Source organism: Bidens hawaiensis, unplaced genomic scaffold, assembly GCF_021521415.1.
Source record: "Bidens hawaiensis isolate Kalapana, Puna unplaced genomic scaffold, B.hawaiensis_p1.1 tig00004525_1, whole genome shotgun sequence".
In the NCBI taxonomy this organism is placed as follows: domain Eukaryota; kingdom Viridiplantae; phylum Streptophyta; class Magnoliopsida; order Asterales; family Asteraceae; genus Bidens; species Bidens hawaiensis.
Genome location: NW_027491273.1, coordinates 1,720,768 through 1,741,988, shown reverse-complemented (window position 1 = coordinate 1,741,988; position 21,221 = coordinate 1,720,768). Strand labels below are relative to the sequence as shown.

General features: G+C 39.1%; 1 protein-coding gene across 1 annotated transcript; it reads left to right on the top strand.

Annotated features, from left to right (window-relative positions):
• The first annotated feature begins 3,236 nt into the window (after positions 1-3,236).
• LOC143626905 (BEL1-like homeodomain protein 1) lies at positions 3,237-7,658 on the top strand. The gene is made up of 5 exons (XM_077096840.1): positions 3,237-3,335; positions 3,437-4,160; positions 5,107-5,480; positions 5,555-5,615; positions 7,026-7,658. The coding sequence occupies exons 2-5, from the start codon at positions 3,456-3,458 to the stop codon at positions 7,533-7,535; spliced, it is 1,650 nt and encodes a 549-aa protein (XP_076952955.1). The 5' UTR covers positions 3,237-3,335; positions 3,437-3,455; the 3' UTR covers positions 7,536-7,658.
• Positions 7,659-21,221: the final 13,563 nt, after the last annotated feature.

The following is a 21,221-nucleotide window of genomic DNA, read 5'->3' as shown; positions in this document are numbered from 1 at the left end:
ATTTGTACATCACTATTTTTCCCTTTTCACACTCATGATTTTAATTTGAGTAATTAGAATTTCATTGTTTCATAAGTGGGGTTTTAATTTTGCTCAATTTCAGTGTTAAGGGATTTGTAACCGGCGGCTATTACACTTTACACCAGTCACAAAACCCGGTTATTCACTCCGTGCGATGATGAATCTTGTGTTCAATGTTGGTACGCTTCATATCAAATTCTCCCGGATGGAAACATTATTATTGGGCGGCCGGGGAGCTTACGGTTTCGAGTTCTTCCCAAGAAACCCTACTGGTTCTTCATCTTTGTTAAACATGTTTAACCTCACTTTTTCTGACTTTTGAAACTATTAATAGAATCATCGTTGAAGGTATGACATATGTGTAAGCTGGAGTATGTGACCAACCAAGTGGGTCGCCGATGAGGTTGGTGATGGGAAGTAGGACTGTAGGTGATGTAGAAAAATCATAGACTTCTTGTAATTAAATTATATAATAAATGAGTTTTAGTAGGTATTGAAACTGGATATTGCAGGTCATCTCATGATTTTGTTCAAAATAATAAGTACAAGGACTTTTACATTCAAAAAAAAAAATGGAATAATTTTTATGAGCAAAAACAAAAAGTTGGTTGATTTTTTATAGTATTTTCCAAAAAAGAAAAAGAAAGAAACTTCAATTTTGAAAGCAATAAAGTAGATGGCCCAGTCTTCCCTAAAGGATTTAATACTGAGATGCTTCCAGTGCGCTTTAGGGGTTCTCGAGTCGGGGAAAGGGGAAGGACAGAGAGGATACCATCTAAGAAGGACAGTTGGAGTTGACGGTACAGTAAGAGCTGTTAATCAACAAAAATCCCTAAAATATCCATTTTAACCATCTATGTCAAAGTTAATTTGTTTATCTAATTAATTTTATTCCAAAATGTCCATCTATATATATATATACTAGATTTTATCCCCCGTATTACGGGGGTTGTTTTATATTATTTGTTTTTAATATTTATATATGTATATTTTGATTTTAATTTTATTTATTGTAAGAAAGTTAAAAATTAATATACTTGAGGTTTGATGATAAAATGGTTTCACAAATAAATGATATGTTATAATCCGGTTTAAAAGCTATCTGGATTTGGTGATACCTATATACCTGTTTATTTTCTTTATTATAAAATTGTTCTTTAATTATAAATAATATCTTTTTTTTAAATAAAATAGGATATTAATTTTTATTATATCCCTATTTTATAGGATTTTCACATCAAATATTTGATAAGATTAATTTTTAATATAATGAGATGTTATAACCCGTTTAAGAGCAATCTGGGTTTGGTGAGACATTTATCAGTGAATTCGGGTTAAATGCGTGAGAATTCTTCATTTACAAATAAAGCAATCTGATGGCTTGAGAGAATGATTATTTTACATTATTCGTTTTTTAATATCTATTTTTTGGATTTTAATTTTCTTTATTGTAAGAAAGTTAATAATATACTTAGGGTTTGATGATAAAAAAGTTTCATAAATAAATGATATGTTATAACCCGTTTAAAAGCTATCTGGATTTGGTGACCCATGACCCACTTATGTTTTTTACTATAAAATTGTTTATTAATTATAAATAATATATTTTTTCTTTTTAAATTGAATATCAAATTTTAGTATATCCCTATTTTATAGGATTTTCATATCAAATAATTGGTAAGATTAATTTTTAATTTAATGAAATGTTATAACCCGTTTAACAGCTATCTGGTTTTGGTAAGACCCATACCCATGAATTTGGGTTAAATCAATGAGAGACCTCCATTTAAAAATCAAGAAATCTTATGGCTTTCATAAAAGGGGGGCGACCACATCACGACACCTAGGATTTTAGGGTTTTCGTTTATATATATATGTATGTATGTATGTATGTATGTATTACCGTCGAATCATTCCTTAAACTTTGTCAGGCTCGCATATTAATTCAATCAATAGCTACTTGTCACGCGTCTCTTTTACCATCGAACCTTTCAGATATTCCGCTAGATTATGTCTTATGCTTGATTATATTTACATAAGATTATAACTTTCTTTGATATTGAAACTTTACATATTAATTTAAAATCGATAACAGATATTAATTTTGAAATCGGTTTAAGTATCGATGTCAAGGTGTATCAAAAATGTAACTTTTAGCTAGAATTGACATTATCAAAGTTTAGATTAACACTTTGATTAACTTAAATAAGTGTTTACAAAATTTGTTTGAATGTTCTTAGTTTAATATTTTAAATACTTAAGTAACATGTATGCGCATCCACTTTAGTAACAAGCTATACCTTTTGTAAAGTAACAAATAACTTAAAACATTAGAAAATTTAAAAACAAATAATAATCAAATAAAAAGGTTAGAATTTAGAAAGTGTTAGGGCAAGTGAAGAAGACATTTCCTCATTTATCTGCTGTTTAAATCCTCTGACACAACTTTGATACATAACAATAGCATCAATCCCTATTTTTATATTATTATTATTATTATTATTATTATTATTATTATTTATTTTTTATTTTATAAATATATACTCATCCTCCTACTCTCTCACACCTAAACACATACACACGTATCTATCTATCTACATCTTTCTCTCTCTAAAACTAGTCTTTGTTTCAAGAGAACTGAACAGGTTATGAACATCAAAAAGCTTCTGCATCAAATGATTTGAATAAAGAAGGTCAAATCAAACTTCCCTTAACTTCTGTCTCAAGAACAAATCTTTGTTAATCCAAGAACAAACATATATCTATATCTATCTCCATCTGATTAATACTGAAATCAAGTTCAAAGTTTTTATATTTTATAACTAGTTTAACTTTCTCTTTCAGTGTTTCTAAAGTTCAGACAATGATTTCACCATTCTTCCTATCTTTTTGGATAATATTATTTAGCTTGTGATAATAATATTTTATATACATGTGGCTATGTTTTTATCTATATTTATCTCCAGTCTACAAGTGTCTGGGAATCAATATCTTTCATATATATACGTATATATAAATATTAATCATATTATTTATGCTGTTATAAGATCTAACCGTTGCAAATTAACCTCTATGGCTGCAGTTTTTGAGTCATGATCATGATAATAATGATGGAGTAACACGTGCACAATCATATGATCATCACTAACTACTCTTCAGGTATCTCCAAATTCAATTATATTACATATTATACATATCATTTACTGATGATAATTCTTGAATTATTTTATCAGGTTTTATTTGATAATATTTCTGGGAATTTAAGCAGATATTTTTTGGTTAGTTTTACGGTTGCGTATGGGTTGAGAAAATAGGTTAAATTTTTTTTTTATATTATAATATATTATTTTATTATTGGCTAATCTTGTGCATACAAGTGTCTTTTATCTGATATAAAGAATAATTTTTTTTGCAGATTTATTAATATAACATCTATGGCTACTTATTATAATGGAACTTCAGATAATAATCAAAATGGAGATGGGCTACAAACACTAGTTCTAATGAATCCAGGATATGTATATTATTCAGATACACAACAATCAACACAATCACAACAAGGGATTAATAATTATGCTTTTCTTGATCATACCAATAATCCGGGAAACAATCCGGCTATGCGGGCCCCACCACCGCCCTCTCCGACACAACAACTAGTTGGTGTACCGATGACGGTATCACAACCGTCATCAGTTCATTCCCCGAACGGGACCATCCCGCGGGGCCAGTACATATACAGCCCTGTTGAGATGGTCCCGCGTGAGGTCCCACCTTTTCAACAAGGTCTTTCTTTAAGCCTGTCTTCTCAGCAATCGAGATACGCGTCGCAGGCTGCCCGAGGCGGCTGCAGCGGTACCGGCGGTGGGTCCACTTCATCTGGAGTGAGTAATAATATGTTGTTGAATTCTAAGTATTTGAAGGCAACACAAGAAATACTTGAAGAAGTTGTGAATGTTGCAATCAAGAACCCTGATCAATCCATCAAGAATTTGAATATTACTGGCGGCGATCCAGGCGAACATGGATCGCCACCAATGGTCAGCAGAGAAGCCGAAAGCGCCGTCAAATCTGAACTTACTACAGCAGAAAGACAAGAAATCCAGATGAAGAAAGCGAAGCTTGTAAACATGCTTGATGAGGTTCCTAATGAAATCAATGCATTATTTATTATTATTATTATTATTACAACTACTACTACTAGGCACCCAGGCAACGGCGAGCCGAAAACCTGGCATGGGCACGTTTTTTTCGGCATACTAAATTTATATATACTTTTTATATAACTTTTTTTAAAATATAAAATCGAAATACTAATTGGGCTCTCTATATAAAATATTAAGCCTGAAAACCAATACAAGAATTTTGCTATGTTTATTGCTACAACGTTAATCATTATTATAAAAAAAATTGTTTATATAATTCATTAGGGCCATTTTTTTCCCGCTCATATATGGCTGTAATCGAGCCGAGTCTAGTCGAGCTAAGGTGTGCTCGAGCTCAAACTTAATCAAGCTGGCTAGAGCTCGGCTCGTTTTCTTTATCGATCTGAAAAACCGAGCTCGAGCTCGTCGAGCCGGACTCCTTTAACTTTTTTATTTTTTATTTATTATTTTATTATTTTACAAATTTTGATATATAAAAGACAAAAATTATAATTTTAACATACATATTATATAAAATTTATAAACTAGAGAATTTATAACTTTATATGTTGTACTTTTGTTGTTTTTCTATAAGGTTTTAGAGATCACGTGGCATAATATATGTATAATTTTTATTTATTTGTTCTTTGGTAAGCTATTATTATATATACTTATATAGATATTAAAATTTAGGGTTTATCTAAACGAGCCGAGCTAACGAGTCGAGCCAAGACCGACCCATGAGCCGAGCTAACTCTGGCTCGAGCTCGGCTTGTTTAGAAATCGAGCCGAGCTCATTTAGAATCGAGCTTTTTCGAGCAAGCTGCGGACTTTTTGAACAGCCTTACGCTCGTATAGGGCATTTGAATCCTCGCCTTTGCTATTATTATTATTAAAGATTGAACCATTTTTCTAAACTAATTTATGTGTTTTGAATTTAAAGGTGGAGCATAGATACAGACAATATCATCACCAGATGCAGCTCGTAATTTCATGGTTTGAACAAGCAGCCGGTCTCGGGTCTGCGAAAACATATACATCACTCGCTTTACAGACGATTTCAAAGCAGTTTTGGTCCTTAAAAGACACGATAACCGGACAGATTAAGGCTGCCCGAGTCAGTCTAGGTGAAGACAATAATGATAAAGCGGACGGTGGCGGTTCGAGGCTAAAAATTGTGGATAACCAACTCAGGCAACAGAGAGCTTTGCAGCAACTGGGAATGGTCCAACATAATGCTTGGAGACCTCAAAGGGGACTACCCGAACGCTCTGTTTCGGTTCTTCGGGCTTGGCTTTTCGAACACTTTCTTCACCCGTAAGAGTCAAAACCCGCAAATAATTGTTTTGAGTTTTATGGATTTGTTATTGAATTATGTGGATGTGATTCAGGTATCCAAAGGATTCCGATAAACATATGCTTGCCAAACAAACAGGGCTTACTAGAAGTCAGGTGATTGATCATCTATTAATTTTGTTTATTTTTTAAGCGAAGAAACCGATCCGAAACTAGAAAAATGGAAAAAAAAATAGAAAAATCAAACCGGCAAAACTGAACCATAACAAAAACCGACGTTTGGTACAGTAATATGATAAAACCGGACTTACGTTTTGGTTTTGCATGTGTTAAAAACGAAAACAAAAATCGATGGTTTGCTTTTGTAATCCGAGCGTACGGTTCGATTTTGGTTTTGCATGTAATAAAAGCCGAGAAACAAACTAAATTTAAAGATCTTCATTTTCTTTTTTTTTTGTTTTAATTTTTTTTAAAAATTTTAATAAATATATAACTCAAACATGTGAGCTCAAATGTATAATAATCACTTAGTTTTAATTAATAAAATAATTAAGGCCCAAATTCATTATTTTGGGCAAAATTTATTTTTCGGCCCAAATTTTTTAGCTTAAATGACAAAACCGAATCCAATCCGAAAACCGAAACAGATACAACCGTTTGGTTTTGTGATGTGTAAAACCGAACCTTACAATTTAACATTGGTTTCATGTAATAAAAGCCAAACCGAGTTTACTGATCTATATTTTTTATTTTAATTAATTTTTAGAATTTAACAAATAAGTAACTAAGAAATTATAGCCCCTAATGTACAATAATTATTAGTTAGTTAATTAAGAAAAATTGGAAACAAATAGTCCTACCTTTTGTGTATTGGTTGATAATAATCTCACCCTTAAAATTCACTGCCAACAGTCTAACCTTTCAACTATTTTTGTCTCAATGGTCCTCCGTTAAAAAACACTTAACGCCGTTACGTTTTTTTTTTCGAGTTTCAACCGATGTGTCTAGGGCTTTTGATCGGAAGAATGATACGAGTCAACTGATGTAAACCTTATCTCGAAACGATGTACAATGGATTGATTTTTGTTAATTGGAAATTCAAACACCCGAATTGAAACACTGTTTCGTTTGGATTACCGTTTCGAGATAAGTTTTACATCTGTTGACCCGTATCCTTCTTCCGATCAAAATTCTTAAAACATCGGTTTGAAACCCGAAAAAAACGTAACGGCGTTAAGTGTTTTTTAACGGAGGACCATTGAGACAAAAATAGTTGAAAGATTGGACTGCTGGTAGTGATTTTAAAGGTGGAATTATTATCGCCCAATACACAAAAGATGAAATTATTTATTTTCAATTTATCATTAATTAAGAAAGTGATTTAAACACAAGTTAATTATTCTGGGCCAATATTCATTTTCACGCCCATATTTTCAAGCTTAAATGACAAACCCTGCAGACTAAAAACGAACATTTTTCAAATTTCGAAAACATAAGTTTCGGTTTTAGCTCAAAACCGACCCAAACTGGACCGTGCACACATTGATTTCGCTTAGTTTTGACTAGGTTTCAAATTGGTTCATTAATGCTCGAGTGAGGCTATGGAAGCCAATGGTAGAAGAAATGTATCTCGAAGAAATTAAAAACACCCAAAACCAAAACAATCCATCTTCGCCGGAAAACTCGCCGGAAAATCAAAACACATCATTCCGGCCACCAAAACACGAGCAATCCGTCATTACGCCGCCGCCAATCGACTCTCCGACCACCACCACTGTTAATTTCCAAAACCCCTCTGGTTTCAGCCTCGCCGGAACCCTAGAAATGGCCGGAATCGCGCAATTCAGCCTCAAAAAGCCCAGAAACGACCAGCAAGACGGCGGCTTCACGATCACCGGTAACAATTCAACCGATTTCATCGGCGGGTACCCGATCGGAGAGATCAGAAGGTTCGCCGGAGATCAGTTTCAGCAGCATTACTCCGGCAACGGCGTCTCCTTGACTTTGGGTCAGCCGGACGGTCAAAACTTGGCAATTTCCGGCAGCCATCAGATTTTGCCGGATTTTGTTGCTTGAAATTAAGAAATTGAAAAATGATGATAGGGTTTTAAGGGTTTTATATAGATATAGATTTAGGGGGTTTAATGAGTTGTTTAAGGACTGTATAGTAATTTTGTATCATTAGATGCATAGTTGGATTGTATGTATGTAAAACTAGTTAATGTATATTTGGATTGGGGGTATACAAAAAAAACAATATTTATATTTATAATCATATATATCATTTTACTTGTGTGCATCAAAGTGTAAATTAGAGGTGTATGCATCGGTTCTTGGGTCCAAACCGATTCGGACTATAAATTGAATCGGTTTGGTTGACTTTGGTCAAAAAGCAGTTCGGCTACAAATAGGTCCGGGTTTGGAAACTAGTTTTAGGGGAAAATAATCGAACTTATGGGAACTGATAGAGTCGGGATGAAACTGCCTTTTCAAAGCGGGCGGGTCTTAAATTGTTTTGCGTCTCCGAGCTACAAACTGGTATATGAATTGTCGGGTTGGGTTGTTTGGAAATTGGTTTGGTTTGAACTAGTTTTGGTGTGTTATCGGGGTAGGTTTTAAAATCGGTTTATCGGTCTGAAACTGGTTTTTTCCTCAATTCATCCACGAAAGAGTATATAATAAGTTGGCAGCAAACCAAATTCCCGGAATTAAAACTATTCTTCGTATTGATTTTCTTGAGAGCAAATTCTGTATTGACGTGTTAAATTATCGAACCTTAAATAAGCTTGCTATCGGTTTGTTTCAGAAACTTAAACTATGCTTATATGAAAGCATACCATGTGATACAGTTTATTCGAGACAACCGTCAATCTCCCAAAATCACAAGAGAAAAGGAGAAAATAGACCCAAAATAATAATTCTTTCTTATTTATTATGAAAACATCGAAACATTAAATATGAACAAATTAAGACTTCAAATCCAAATCAAACACGATTAAAATAAACAGATAATAATATTTAAATATTAAACTTATCTCACTAGATTTCAGATAACCACTATTAATCCAAATAGAAGTTTGCATGACTGTATCACCATGTTTGTTATAGTGCTTATTATTTGAAAAATATCTAACGTTAGAGTAGCCAACTAACTTGGAATTTTATATTTTTGAAAGATACATAACATGTGTACTACAACGATAATGAAATATGTGTTAGTACTATGACCTGTAACTTGTTAGTGCGTACACAAAGAAAACGATATTGGGTCACATATAATTAGGAGCATAAGAGGTTACATCAATGTCCCACTTGCCCTTAAGTGTGGTACTTCACGATCAATAGTTTTTTCATGGTTTACTTTAGGATAATGGATCGTTTTGTTACCTTTATTCAATAATTTTTCTTTAAATAATTTTGCATAGTAATGTTTACATCGAAATAAAACACAGTCAACAAGCTACGTCGCTATTCATTTTTAAATAGCAAAAGTAAGTTGTCTTAAAATAACAATCATAGATCGTGGGATTATAACATTACTATTAATGATATGACTCGTTGAACACAATCAAGTAGCTTTGCAGACTAAGATGCTAGAAACTAAATGTATTAAATGCAATTAGGTAAATAGTATAAACATGTGTTGGTTGTCAAGACACGATTTCTCGTGTTTGGTCACTTTGTATGAAACAACTTTTAACGCAGCTTGACATGTCGTTAAAAAATTACTCCCCAGGCCCATAAAAGGGGAAATCTATGTCAGGTCTATACAGATGTGCTTCCTTTCTATCTATCCGAAAACCAAAATGCCAACTAATTAGACTATTGACCTTCTGTCTAACAGGTTGGTCAAGAAACTCATGTGTGCTTCATTTACGAAATTTGATGGCTTTCTTCAATAAACAAGGCAATTGTATCAAATGCATCTAGATTATATGAATCCATACAATCGTTGAATATGATGAGGTAGTCAGGCCCGACTTATCTGTAGAACAAGGTTCAACCATGACTTAGGGCCCACTAAACTAGGGGCTCCAAATTAGGGGAGAGGTCATGTGAGAAGTCAATTAACAATGAGAAGTGTGAGAACTAGATAATAACCATTTGTTGTATTAGATCCATAACCTACATTCAAGATGGTACTTTTGTAATATTGGAATGTCTTATTGAAATGGATTGAATGCTGCAAGGGTATTCCGATATTTTATCTTATTTTACTATACTAATAAAAGAAAATGTTGAAACTTAAGTGTCAAAGACACATTTCTCCTAATTTCTAATCTTTCTTCTCATTCATTTTAACTATTCATGTGTCATTGGTCAAAACCATTTTGTCTAATAGGTTATAACATAGTGTGAATTTTATTCATTATTGAATTAAGTGTCATTTTCATACATGAGGTTTGACCAACTACACAACTTTAGTACATTTTTTAAATTTCTTACAAATCAACACCTGGCGTTTCCAAAATCATGATATTTTAGTACTTTCGTTAACCCCGTTTGTTTTTTCCATTAAGTCTACATTAAATTAATTCATGTATTTTGAGAACCACAACTGAAATAACGGACCTTATTTATCTTTATTATTTGACAAAACCCGTGTAATACATGAGTTCAAAAGCTAGTTGTTTGTATTAACTTTTGAAACCCAAGTGTGTTAATCAAATCCTCCAAATATCGCATGCATTATAAATCAATTTCAAACTTTCCAAAAATAAAAGGATTGTTAAATAAGATGTCTACGCATATGTGGGATGTTTTGTGATTTGTATATACTATGATAGCTCCTAAACTTAAATGGTTAAAAGCTTAAAAACATCTATCTGATTTGACATCAACTAGGGGTGAGTAGGGTCTTCCCCGCAATACCCGACTCAGATCCAGTTTAGGGTATTCTCGAACTTAGGAATCAACCTTGTTGTAAATAATCATGTTGATCATTTCAGGTCTCGCGAGCATTACCCGGTTTATGCTCACCTTTATAGGAGGAGCAAACGGGTCTTACTCGTGATGCTCGGCCTGGACTCGATTTGTGGTATTCTTTATACCTGGGAACCAACGCTATTAAAATATAATTGGGTTTGGTCATTTTGAGTCTCGTGGGCCTTGGGGGTCTCAATTGGTTTATGCTCACCCCTAACATCACAATAATGCCCAAAAGTCAAGTTTGGGCGCCGCATACAAATACTAGTCACATTTGCACATGGTTGAGTGAAAGAGGTCTGTTGTCCAACATATAGAAGCCTCACTCACCCAAAAGGGTAAAGGCTTGCTTGCAACCAGTAAATGAGAGAAACGTCATACCCCTTTGAGCATAGGAGCAATCCACAAGGTGCCGGCTTGGTCAATGAATCCCACTATATAAGGATGTCTTTGGCATCCCATGTATTCTCATTCTAAACACGTCTCTCGTACTCAGTACTCTCTTCTTACTCTGATTATACTTCCTTAAAAACAACTAATTTATTCTCACGCCGAAGGTTGATCACAGGAGATCACGTCATGCAGTGAGCTAACGCTTTGTTCATCTGGAGATCCATTTAAGCATTTAAGCCATGGAGCCGTCTATATCATCCCTTATCATTATTTGTTGTAACAACATTATGTATTACCTATATATTCTTACTACAAGTTTTATGTATTACTTACATATTTTTATTTTATATAAAATGATTATGACCTACTGAAGAGGTAGGTCCCAGCAGAGCCCAGTTAGACCCGCAAGACTCACCTTGAACAGGGACGTCTGCGCAATAACCAACTGCTCCAGCAGGGCCCACCATGCTCAGAGAACCTTACGCGCAGTACGCCAGCTGTACCCGCAGGGAAAGCCTCCCAATGGCGAAGTTCCCCGCCTGTTCCCGCAGCTGCGGATACAAGCCATCAGGGAAGGCTACCCGCACTAACAGCAAGGCTACACGCACAAGGCATTCGCGACTTCAGTAGTCACATGAAGGAATGAGCAAGGCGGGAATACTCCCGCCTAAATGAGCCAGTCCGTATGCTTCTGGAAGGTCTTTCGTACTATACCTACTAAGGTATGGGCGGAACAGACAATTTGACCAGAGCAGCCCATGAACCAATCACAGGGTGACAGCTCACCGACAACAATACGAGGAGGAGCACCCTCTAGTACTGTTTGTCACTATTAGCCGCTGCCTACTCACCAACCCTTACGATGAGACGCGCGCAGCCTACAGTTGGTGGAACAGTGCGTAGCCGGCAGTAAAGGAACAGTATACAGCCGACCTTGTTACTGTTGGCCGTAGCCTATCCACCAACCAGTATGGCCTGTGCGTAGTCCACTGTTGGTAGAACAGGAATACTATTCAGCCGGCTGTACCTTCTAGGAAACCTGCCTTCGGCTATAAATACTCCAACACCTTGGAATGGTAAGGACATCATCTGATATCTCAATCTTATCTAGCAATCTCTTAATATACACTTATATTCAGAGCAATCTAGTCTGATTCTCACGCCGGAGGGTGGTCATAAGGAGGAACCCCCCCCCTTCTCAGTGACGAGCTTACGGTGTCTGTTTTGCAGGTCCCCTGAAGAACAACCTTCTCTGCTAGACCTCATCCTCGTGGGAAACATTACTTAACCCCCAGATTATCTATAATCTGCCCGTGGGTTCACTTAGTGTTTCTTCATTGGCGCCATCCGTGCATAAAAGCTAGAACTAATTTAGTTTTTTCAAAATTTCTGAAGAAATGGTTAACGTTACTCCGGTCCTAAGGCCAGTAACCGACCAAGAAACCCCGGTAACCACAACCCCAGCAACTGGGGGGAACACCGGCGGTTATACAAATCTTACGAACACTACCCCGACTACCCAAGCCGGGGCAAGTGCAGTAAATATTCCACTAGGGTTCACCGATGCCCAGTTGGAAAAACGAACGAGGGTCCCTCGCCAAACACTAGATCAAGTGAAGGCGTGGGCCGAAGCACGTCAGAGAGAGTTCCAAGCTGAATTGGATTCAGTTCAACAGGCTGACGAATTCGGCAGTACTCGCCAACATCTCAATATGAACAGCGAGTGCGAGTACTCAGACGACGAGAGGGAAGAATCCGATACCGACGCAAACCCTCGCCATAAGGCGAAAGGGAAGCGTAAGGAAACGGACTTCCAGCCGAAAAGGAATTTTGGGGAAGCTTTTAAACCCACGAATGCGGAGAGAAACCCGCGTGACTTCTCCAAAACCTTTAGGCCAACTGCTACAAATGCAGGAAAGTCAAAGTTTGCAAGGGACATTGCGGAAGCAATCGCCCCGAGAAGTGCCAAACAAATGTCCAACATTGGCACTTATGATGGTCTATCCGACCCAGACGACCACTTGAACAGATTCATTGCGGGGGCAACCGTCAGTAACTGGACGGAACCCACGTGGTGTTATATGTTCCAGATGACTCTGGTTGGAGCAGCCAGGGCATGGTTTGATCGTTTACCGGTCCACCACATATATGACTGGGCGGACTTTCAGAACAAGTTCAGCCAGCACTTCAGCCAACAGAGGAAATATACCGAAGAACAGTGGACGATCCTCAACTGCGTGAGAGAGGAGGATGAATCTTTACTAGACTTCATCACCCGTTTCAACTCCAAAAAGCTAAGTCTCGGCAACATAAGTGAAGATCTTGTTCGCGCCGCTTTCATCCAAGGCGCAGAATACCCAGAGCTTATCCGCACGTTGACGGGTAAGGATGGCATGCCATCAACATGGGATGCCATCATGACGGCGGCAAAGCGCTTTGCCGAGACGGAGAAGCAACTGGGAAGGGATCTTCCCCAGAGTACACACCTCTACACGCAGAGGACAAGAGAGAACAATGTTCGGATCGCCCGGCAGAACAAAAAGAGGAAGCTAGGTATCTGGCAGTCAAGGGTAAACTTTGACACCTCATCCAGCTCTCACCCTCTTGTTGGCGGAAGAAATGTGACAATCGTCAATTTCAGGTTAACCCCGTTAACTCAACTCCGTCAATTCACACTTCATTACATTTAAACTAGGGTTTAAATGACGCTTAACACTTACTACATGTGTAGTCTTTCGGGATTTGCACCGAAACGCAAACGAGTTGACGCGAACGATTGATAAATAAACGACAAACGTCAAAACACTAATTATGTGAGTATTATGTGTTAGATATATGTGTGTTACTTGATTGTTATGTGGAATGTTAAACAAGAAACAAGAACCAACTAGTTTAGGCTAGAGATGTAACACTTGAAAGATTAGGGACTAGAGTGTAACTTGTATTATTATAAATATATCCTTAACTAAACCCTAACCTATTATTATTCTTTCTTCAAAAACCCGATCGGAACAAGCTCCCACCCCACCCTTGGCTGCCGTCACTTCCATACACACATTCAAGCCTTAATCAAGTGTTTAATCCAAGAACTAGGTGCTAGGAAGGTATAATTGATCATCCTTTATCTTCTTGTTGTTTGATTTTGATGTTTAATGGGTTAATCAAAAACCCTAGGCAGCCGATTTTCTTATGTATGTATGAGTTAACATGGTGGTTGTTGAATTCATGATGATTGATAACTAGTATTGATGTTGTTGCTTGATTGATTGTTGTCTTTGATTTGAGTTAAAACACAAACCCTAATCTTGTATGTATGGTGTAATTGAGTTGCATGGATAGTAGTATTAGTGTCTAGCATGTTATATGATTTATTTGTGATCCATGGCTAGTGAAATTGTTGAGTTTTGATGTGAACAGAATCTGGACAGAATGTATGTACGATGTTCAAGTGACTGTAACGAAGTGTAAACGTGAAAATTGGTTGAGATTGTGGGTACTGCAGTAAACTAGGTTGAGTCCAGTTCTCATAAAGTATAAATTCGTAATTTTTGGATAAGTGGAAGTATACTTTTATGATTTTACAAAAACGTGATGCAAAGCTGAGCTGTTAGACCTGCTGTTAGGTTATGTTGTAAATGTTATATCTCATGAACTACGAGACCAATTGGGTTGGTTCCACTTCTGGAAGTTGACTCATTGAGTTAGGAACCAAACCCAAGTGGTCTTGCATTTATTGGATTTTTCGTTTAATGGGAATTGCAAATAACATTCTGTTGCACATGAATCTGACTGATATGAGTTTGCTGTAATGTTTTGGTCATTATAAGAAAAATATGTGGAATAAAAATAAGATAAAATATGTTCTGGAAACCTAAGATATGTATGCTTCTGTGGTGATTTTTGGTGAATTAATTGAGACGTTATGATCGGTGAACTAGTGAAATCTTTCAAGTAGAAATTCTGTCATAACGAAACTAGCTGCTGAGTTGTGTAGGAATGCATGAAATATGATAGTTTTTGTATAATTGTTGTATTTTGACCAAAATACCCTTGCGGGGAATAGTTGTTAGTTGATTGCCATGAATTGACCAAATTGCCCTTATGGGGAATAATGGTTAGTTAATCTTTGTTTGTTGACCAAAATGCCCTTACGGGAATAATTGCTAGTAAAGTATGTTATTAGTACGTGACACGAAAGTAATTGCTCACTCATGTATCGTATCACAATTGTACTTGTTTAAGTCACACACAATTCACAAACGAAACACGAAATCTGTTACGTGCATAGGTATTATGTGCCGAGTCTAGAGACTCGTTAAACGTACCGATATTTAGAAAATCTCTTTGTTATTTAGAACGCTAGAGAGTTTCTGCGACGCACATCACTTGGTGATCTAGATCGGGATATTCTTCGCAAACAGTGAGTTTCACTTACCCCGCTCTTTGAACTGTTTTCAAACGTTTTTCACTTGGGGGAGATAACATACTCCGATAAACATATTTTCTGAGAAAAACGCATATTTAAGATTTTGTTATAAATTATATATCACTTATAAAGGCTAAGCGGCAAACGTAACATTTGAAGTCCCACACATCGGACCGGTTAATATTTGGAATAGCGAGTCACTGTTGAGTAGTACTACTGGGTTTGACAAACCCCACCCGACGTTAAGCTCAACTGGAGGTTGAGTGGGTGTAATTTTGGCTAATACTTACCATGGTCTGGATTGACCTGGTGACGGGCACTTGATAAACAGTCAGCTTCGGTCGCGAACCACTTAGCGATACTTGTTGTATAGATTAGCTACCTATCGATATATAATTTGACATAACACTATCTGGTAATGCAAAACACTTAAACGTTGTAACGTGGTTACGCAACACTTAAACGTCGTAACGTGGTTACGCAAAACACTGAATCGTCGTAACGAGGTTACGCAAAACGCTAAACGATTTATCTTATTTAACTTGTGAACTCACCAACCTTGTGTTGACACTTTTAGTATGTTATTCTCAGGTAGCCGAGGCGGGCGCGCGGTTTAGGAGCATGCATTAATTGAAACCATCTTTATTCTGCAAACTTAATTTTTAACAGTTACATTTGGTTTTAAGTCGTCCTGCGTGACGCAACTTTTGAATTAAGGTTTTACGCTTCCGCACTTATTTACATTTAAACGTTTTTCTTTGGTTTGATTATAACTAATGATTCCGATCCTGCCAGTTCACACCCTCTGACGGTAAAACTCCGTTAGTGGATTTTGAGGGTGTGACAAGAAATCACACACACCCTTCAAGCCAAAAGCACCGGTGGACGCCACTCACCAAAAGCGTCACGGAGATATTTGCCACTGAAAAACTACCATGGCCAAAGGCTCCAATGATCCGGCAACGACCTAATGCGGATCAGAGTAAATCCTGTGACTTCCACGGGACAAAAGGTCATAGTACGGAAGAGTGTACATCCTTAAAGGATATTATTGAAGCATTCGTCAAGGATGGAAGACTGGCACACCTGGTGGCATCAATCAAGAAGGGAGGAAGAAACGACAACCGGTACCGAGGCAACGGACGAAAGCCCGTTGACATCAGCATCAACATGGTTCATGGTAAGATCAGAGGAAGAAAAAGGCGAACGATAGAACCATGTTCGTGGAAGGAAGCTGAGGTGCGCTTCCCGCGAGTGCCAGGAGGACCCAGCAAAGAAGGCCCTATCGTCATCAAAAGCCAGCTGGGGCACTACATCACCTCCCGCACTCTTGCTGACAACGGCGCATCGTCGACGGTGATGTACAGACAGTTCTTCGACAAGCTAGATGACGAAGACAAGGAACGCCTGGAAACGATCTGCGCCTCGATGGAAGGGTTTGATGGCAGCACAAACACCCCCCTGGGTATCCTATCTTTCCCTGTCGCTCTTACGGATGGGAAACACTCCCGCACAGAAGATGTGGACTTTGTCGTGATGAGGAAGCCACACCATACATACGACATCCTCTTCGGGAGAGACGGGATGGCAAGATTCAACGCCGTGGTATCCTCAGTCCACGGCATGATGGGATGGCCAACAGCTGAGGGTGTAGCGATGATCACCGGCATTCCCCAGGTATGCATCGCATCTGTCTCATCTAAACCCAAACCAAAGATGGCTAAACCAACCATCACCGAACCAGAAAGATGGGCCTTCAACGGCAAGTACACTGACCAGGCCGTCACCATTGGCCCAACAATTGTTGATCCCACACGCACCTTACTCAAGCGTTTATTACAAAGAAACGCTGACATCTTCGCGTGGACACCAGCTGACATGACTGGTGTACCCCGAAGTAAGGCAGAGCATAAGCTCAAATGCGATCCGGCTGTTACGCCGATCGTACAAAAGCGCAGAGTAATGGGGCCAGAACAAACTAACGCGTGTAGAACCCAAGTCAAGGAACTCCTTGACGCAGGCATCGTACGCGTTAGTAGATATCAAACTTGGGTTGCAAATCCCGTTATGGTACCGAAGAATGACAAACAATGGCGCATGTGCATAGATTTCAAGGATTTGAACAAAGCATGCCCCAAAGATTGTTATCCGTTACCTGAAATTGATCTTAAGGTGGATTCGTTGGCACCGTTCCGCCTTAAATGCTTCCTGAACGCGTATAAGGGGTACCATCAAATCCACATGGCCGTTGATGATCAGGACAAAACCGCTTTTCGGACGCCCGATGGCACATTTTGTTATCAAATGATGCCATTCGGACTTAAGAATGCCGGGTCCACATACCAACGTCTGATGGACAAAGAGTTTCATTCCCAAATTGGGAGGAACTTGGAAGTCTACATGGATGACCTGGTCATTAAAAGCCTTGACCCAGAAGCGATGTTGAAAGACGTCGAAGAAACTTTCAACACGCTTAGGAAGATAAACATGAAGCTCAACCCGAGCAAGTGTGCCTTTGGGATGGAAGAAGGGAAGTTCTTGGGGGTCATCGTCACTAAAGATGGCTTCAGAGCGAACCCTGAAAAGGTTGACGCCATTATCAAAATAGAATCACCTACTACCATCAAACAGGCTCAGACACTGAATGGACGACTAGTGGCACTTAATCGCTTTTTGGCAAACCACGCGGATAAGTCGTTTCCATTCGTGTCAACGTTGAGAAACTGTTTAAAGAAAACGCACTTCCGCTGGACAACAGAAGCGGAAGCAGCTTTTCAGGAGATTCGGTCACGCTTGATCGAACTCCCAACGCTCACAGCACCAAAAGCGGGAGAGGAGTTAATCCTATACCTTTCCGAAACAGATAGAGCAACCGGGGCAGTCCTGCTAGTAGAGCGAAAAGGCATCCAGATGCCAATCTATTGTGTCAGCCGTATCGTAACAGACGTAGAAACCCGGTACTCTACCCTCGAAAAATTAGTCTTGGCACTTATACACGCTTCACGCAGGTTAAGACGATATTTCCAGGGTCACCCAATCACCATTCTCTCCAACTTCAAACTTGCAAACGTTCTAGGCAAACCCGAGTTATCGGGACGCCTAGCCAAATGGGCAATTGAGTTGGGGGAGTACGCGATAAAGTATAAGCCAAGACCAGCCATAAAAGGCCAGGTTTTGGCCGACTTTATTGCGGAAGTGCCTGCATCGCGGGAAAAAGAGTGCCAGGAAGAGGCTCAACCCTCTCCAGCACAAGACATCAATGATGTCTGGCGACTCTACACGGATGGAGCAGCCAGTAACGAGGGTTCAGGCGCAGGGCTGAAACTAACCAACCCAGCAGGCCAAGAATACACTTACGCTATTCGACTGGATTTTCCAAGTACGAATATCGAAGCCGAGTATGAGGCATTCTTGGCTGGGCTGAGAATTGCGCGTAAAATGGGAGTGAAAAACTTGGAAGCCCACGTGGATTCCATGTTAGTAGCCAATCAAATCAACGGGACGTACACGGCCGTGAACGACACAATGGCCCTGTACCTCGCACAAGCAAAATCCCTTATGCGCGATTTCAACGACTGCAAAGTAATACACGTCAAGCGAAGTGAAAACAAATATGCGGATGCGTTAAGCAAGCTTGCATCATTAGCCAATACCCACTTAGGAAAGGATATACGCATTGAACTCCTCGAGACACCTTCGGTCCCGCACAAGGAAATTCGTGTCATCCAAACCGGCGCAGAAACGTGGATGACACCAATAATAAAATACCTTGCGACAGGTACACTGCCAGAGTCAAAAGCACAGGCAAGAAAACTACGCTGTAAAGCACTGAATTATCAACTCATCGATGACATTCTTTACAGGCGTAACTTTCTTGGCCCACTTTTGAGATGCGTGGACAACCAAGATGCTGACTACCTCCTAAGGGAAGTACACGAAGGCATCTGTGGAATACACGCAGGTCCCCGCGCTGTTGTAGCTAAGCTAAACAATGCGGGATACTTCTGGCCGGGGATGCATACGGATGCGCTGGCATACATCAGAAAATGTAGGTCTTGCCAGCTCTACGCACCCAACACGCACCGCCCGAAGAATGAACTTGTTCCAGTCACCTCTTCATGGCCATTTCAGAAGTGGGCCATCGATGTGACAGGCCCATTTTCTACAGCAGCAGGAAATGTTCAGTTCCTAGTGGTAGCCATCGACTACTTCACCAAGTGGATAGAAGCAAAACCCTTAGCCCAAACAACCGCGAAACATATCAAAAAATTTATTTGGGAATTTATTATTTGTCGTTTTGGACTTCCACAGAATTTGGTGAGCGATAACGGCACCAACTTTGCTGACAAGAAGCTACAACAGTGGCTGAAAGAACTTCAAATCACCCACACCTTTACCTCAGTGGCACACCCGCAAGGTAATGGTGAGGTGGAAAGAGCAAATAAGAGCATCGTCGAAGGCATAAAGAAAAGACTCTTGGAACACAGATCCGGCTGGGTGGACGAGCTTCCACACGTCCTTTGGGCAAACAGAACGCTGAAGAAGGCCAGTACGGGAGAAACCCCGTTCAGTCTCACTTATGGCACTGAAGCCATGGTCCCGGTCGAAATTGGTTTACCCTCACCAAGGGTCTTGATTCAGCCAGAAGACAATGATGCCGAAAAACGGTTGGACCTTATGCTAACCGAGGAACGCAGAGACTTAGCCGCAGTGCGTGAAGAGAACTACAAGCGACAAATGCAAAAGTACTACAACACGCGGGTAAAACTCTGCAACTTCAATGTAGGAGACTACATACTGCGTAACAACGAGGCTTCGAACCAAGAACGCCCAGGAAAGCTGGCCCCGGTCTGGGAAGGGCCATACATTATCAAAGAAGTCCTGGGAAAGGGCGCATACTGGCTCGAAAGGCTCGATGGCACTCCCATCCCAAGAACATGGAATGGAGCTCAATTACGCAAATGTTATATGTAGATCAATTCCAAATTTGTAAAGAAAAGGCCTAGAGCCACTTCTAATGGAAATGATTCTCCTTTCACAATGTGTTGATAGCCTTACCTTTATACTTATGAACTTCCCACACTAGTGCCGGTATTCACCGCATAAATGGGGGAAGAAGTAAGTCGTTACGTGTGGAAGGCGGCAAAACCTGCATAAACACAACGCTAAAAATAAGGAAAACCTACACGCAGGTCAGGTGTAAGTAAAGTTTAGCCATCCTTGTAAGTGCAAGTGACGGTCTTACCCGCACAATCACGAGCAAGGAAGCAAAACTTCAACCTATCATCTACCACGTTCAAAGGTTAACTTATTCTGAACACTTAGAAAATTTCAAAGGAAAAGATGAGGAAAACTTCCACGCAGGTCAGATATAAGTAAAGTTAAGCCATCCTACTAAGTGTAAGTGACGGTCATACCCGCACAATCATGAAAGAGGAAGCGAAACAAACTTATAATTTACCACGTTAAAAAGTTAACTTATCTAAGTACTAAAGAAATTACTAAGATCAAAACATGCGTAAAATAAACAAGGCAAAGAGCAAACACAATCTTTATTTCATCAAAATTCAAATATTACAAAGCTATACAAAAGCAAAAATCTACGCTAATGGTGGAAAGGGATCTTCAGAGTCAGGCTTCAGGACCACTTCCACTTGGACCCGCTCCATCAGTAGAGCGTGGTGGTTCAAGGAAGGCTTTAAGAATAGCTAGCCCATCATCAGCAGCAGCGACTTCGTTCACCTTCTCCACCACAGGATGCGGGAAGGCGGCATACTGGTTCACTGCTTGGTCGTAAATAGCTTCAGTATCTACATCGTACAAAGGGAAGTTAGAAGGCGGGATGCCTTTCTCAACAAACCCTAGACCAAGCAGGAAGCCGGCCTTTTCCCCATCCTCATGAGAAGCGTTGAGAGCTGCGCTCATAGCATCGTCATAAGACGTCTCTGAGAAGACCCGATACACAACCTACAAAGAAAAAATACAAATATCAGAACCTTTTCTATTTATAAAGAAAA